Raw genomic sequence first — 3,425 nt, forward strand, 5'->3', positions numbered from 1 at the left:
TGCACATGAAAGCTCATACCAAAATAAAAACTTAGTTGGTCTTTAAGGTGCTACTAAAGGAATTTTTTATTTTACTTCGACCCAGACCAACACGGCTACCTACCTGTAACCATTATTTCGTTAATTTCATTCAACCCAAAATGCCATGAGGGGCAGTGTTCAAAAGAAATCCTTCCTTTGCAGAACCATGCTTCAAGGAACCTCTGGTCTTTTGCATCTACCCAACCTTGATCACAGCAAAAATGGGCATTGCTTACGCTGGCTAATTGTCAGGGGGTGATGGGACTTGTAGTCCACAAACACTTGGCGGTCCACTCACTCTTGCATCCCTGTTCTATGGTCTTCTTGTGTGCTTCTCAGGTCATCTTGTATGGCTCCTGCCAGTTGAGCTACAGTATTACAGTACTAGTGTATTTCAGCCCGTTTAATAACGGGCGCTAGAACATCCTGGAGTTCGGAGAGGCGCTTGTGCAGCGCTTCTCCGAACCCTGGGACCTGTCCTTGCTGTCGGCGGCACGGGGACAGGAACGGAGGAGGAGAAAGCGCTGCATTCTCCTCCTCCGTTCCTCTCCCGCAGCCGCCGACAGGAAGAAGACATCCCAGGGTTCGGAGAAGCGCTTGCGCAGCGCTTCTCCGAACCCTGGGACCTGTCCTTGCTGTCGGCGGCAGGGGGACAGGAACGGAGGAGGAGAAAGCGCTGCATTCTCCTCCTCCGTTCCTCTCCCGCAGCCGCCGACAGGAAGAAGACATCCCAGGGTTCGGAGAAGCGCTTGCGCAGCGCTTCTCCGAACCCTGGGACCTGTCCTTGCTGTCGGCGGCAGGGGGACAGGAACGGAGGAGGAGAAAGCGCTGCATTCTCCTCCTCCGTTCCTCTCCCGCAGCCGCCGACAGGAAGAAGACATCCCAGGGTTCGGAGAAGCGCTTGCGCAGCGCTTCTCCGAACCCTGGGACCTGTCCTTGCTGTCGGCGGCAGGGGGACAGGAACGGAGGAGGAGAAAGCGCTGCGTTCTCCTCCTCCGTTCCTCTCCCGCAGCCGCCGACAGGAAGGAGACATCCCAGGGTTCGGAGAAGCGCTTGCGCAGCGCTTCTCCGAACCCTGGGACCTGTCCTTGCTGTCGGCGGCAGGGGGACAGGAACGGAGGAGGAGAAAGCGCTGCATTCTCCTCCTCCGTTCCTCTCCCGCAGCCGCCGACAGGAAGAAGACATCCCAGGGTTCGGAGAAGCGCTTGCGCAGCGCTTCTCCGAACCCTGGGACCTGTCCTTGCTGTTGGCGGCAGGGGGACAGAAACGGAGGAGGAGAAAGCGCTGCGTTCTCCTCCTCCGTTCCCCTCCCGCAGCCGCCGACAGGAAGGACGCGCACACTCTCCCCCCCCCCTGCCTCCTCCAACCGCCGCTCCTCATGGCCAGGGAGGGTTGTGAGGAGGCCTTCACCGGCCTCCACCCTCGCTTCCCTGACGTGCCCTGCAGTGAGGCGGTGTCCGGCAGGAGCGGCGGTTGGAGGAGGCAGAGGGGGGGGAGAGTGCGCGCGCGCAGTCTCTGCTGTCCAATCCCTGTATCCCTGGGGCACATGCGCAGTGACCCAGGGACACACGGGACAGCTTGGACGCAGGGACATCTTGGACATTATTATATAGGATGATCAACTTTCAGAGCAAAACTACATGGCAGCCCCTCCCAGGCAGCTACTTGAAAGGACACTGGGCTCTTTAAGAGGGGTTTTAACCCTTTCATCTGTTAATAATTGCTCCCACCACCCACCCCAAACTGGGATGGTGGAAAACCTGGAGAGATGGGTGAATCGGAAAGGATCCCTTTATGAAGAAAACTAGCAAAAGAAGGCCCACTACCTACATAAGGGCTCTCTTATAACAACTGTGTTTAGGATTGCAGCCCCATGGCCTGTTGAAAAGAATCTTTTAGGCTGTGATCCTGCAACCAGCTTGGCTGGTGGGAAGTCCTCATGAACTCAGACGGAGCCTGCTTGAGGGTACGCACACAGAATTGCATTTTAAGAACAGAAGCATTTTATACAAATATATTGTTGCACTTATGTTTTTGTACAGAAAAAGAAAAAGGAGAGCATAATCAGGGTTAATAAAAATGTGGATAATGCAGAGATTTCCTTTCTAAAATAACCTCGTGTATGTAACCGCTGTCATTATTTATTACTACTGCTACTACATGACTTTTCTTTAGAAGTTTTTCTCCATTCCGCCTTTTCCACCATCCCGGCTTGGGGGAGGATGTGTTGCAGTGGAGGGTGGGAAAGATTATTAGCAGAGGAAATTGTTTTAAAAACCCTCTCCCAGAGCCCCCATCTTCTTCCAAAACAGCCGCACGCCTTGAGGCCGGATTGAGTGCGGAAGGCGCGGGGTTGGCGCGCCATTGCGCCCGGGAACCCTGAGAGCGCCTTAAACGAGGCCACCCTAGCGCCGTCGGAGAAGGGAATCAGCTTCGTAGTGGGGCAACACAGCCACTTTCTTCTTCCAGGGGATGGAAGCCGTGGCCCAGTACGATTTCCAAGCCCGCGACTGGGACGAGCTCAGCTTCCGACGGGGCGACCTCCTGAAGGTCTTGGAGAAAGATTGCGAGCCTTACTGGGCCAACGCGGAGCGGGCTGGGCGAGAGGGTCTCGTCCCCGAGAATCGCATCACCTTCAAGCCCCACCCCTGGTTTTGGGGCAAGCTCCCGCGGGACATCGCCGACGAGGCGTTGGCCAGGCAGAGCCTCGACGGCGCGTTCATGGTCCGCGAGAGCGAGAGCGCTCCAGGCGGCTTCTCGCTCTCGGTCAAGACGGGGGCCGACGTGCAGCACTTCAGGGTCTTCCGAGACTTGAGCGGGCACTACTTCCTCGGCGCGGTCGCCTTCAACTCCCTGAACGAGCTGGTGCAGCACCATCGGACGACCTCCGTCTCCCGGGACAAAGTGATTCTCCTGCGAGACATGGAGCAGGGCGCTCGGTTTCCTACCTACGTGCGGGCGCTGTTTGACTTCCGGCCTCAAGAGGCGTGCGAGCTGGGCTTCCGACGTGGAGATGTCATTCGGATCCTGGACGATTCCGACCCCAACTGGTGGAAAGGAGCCTGCCAAGGGCGGAGGGGCATGCTACCCCACAACTTCGTGGCGCCAGTGAAATGGGATGGATGTTGCACCGGTAGTGATGTTGCTGGGGTGCGGGAGAGGGGATTCACTTGGCCTTGCAGCTCCCATCTTCCCTGACCATTGAGCATGCTGACTGGGGATGAAGGGATTTGTACGTTGGCTTTCTCTGGAGGAAAGAGGAAGCAAACAGATTCTCCACCCCCTGGCTTAAGCACATACAAACGCGTGAGCACACACACAGTCTTAACTAGCACCAGTTCACTGGACTCCTGCCGTCCTGCAATAAATAACTGTACCAGTCGGTTTATCCTGTACATAGCTTT

At 56.4% G+C, this 3,425-nt stretch overlaps 1 protein-coding gene across 1 annotated transcript; it reads left to right on the forward strand.

The window, feature by feature from the left end:
- The first annotated feature begins 2,258 nt into the window (after positions 1 to 2,258).
- On the forward strand, positions 2,259 to 3,219 carry LOC118082777 (growth factor receptor-bound protein 2-like). The gene has a single exon (XM_035110610.2). It carries the CDS (start codon positions 2,494 to 2,496, stop codon positions 3,217 to 3,219), a length of 726 nt encoding a protein of 241 aa, XP_034966501.1. The 5' UTR covers positions 2,259 to 2,493.
- The last annotated feature ends 206 nt before the right edge of the window (positions 3,220 to 3,425 follow it).

This window comes from Zootoca vivipara, chromosome 3 (assembly GCF_963506605.1).
Source record: "Zootoca vivipara chromosome 3, rZooViv1.1, whole genome shotgun sequence".
In the NCBI taxonomy this organism is placed as follows: Eukaryota; Metazoa; Chordata; class Lepidosauria; order Squamata; family Lacertidae; genus Zootoca; species Zootoca vivipara.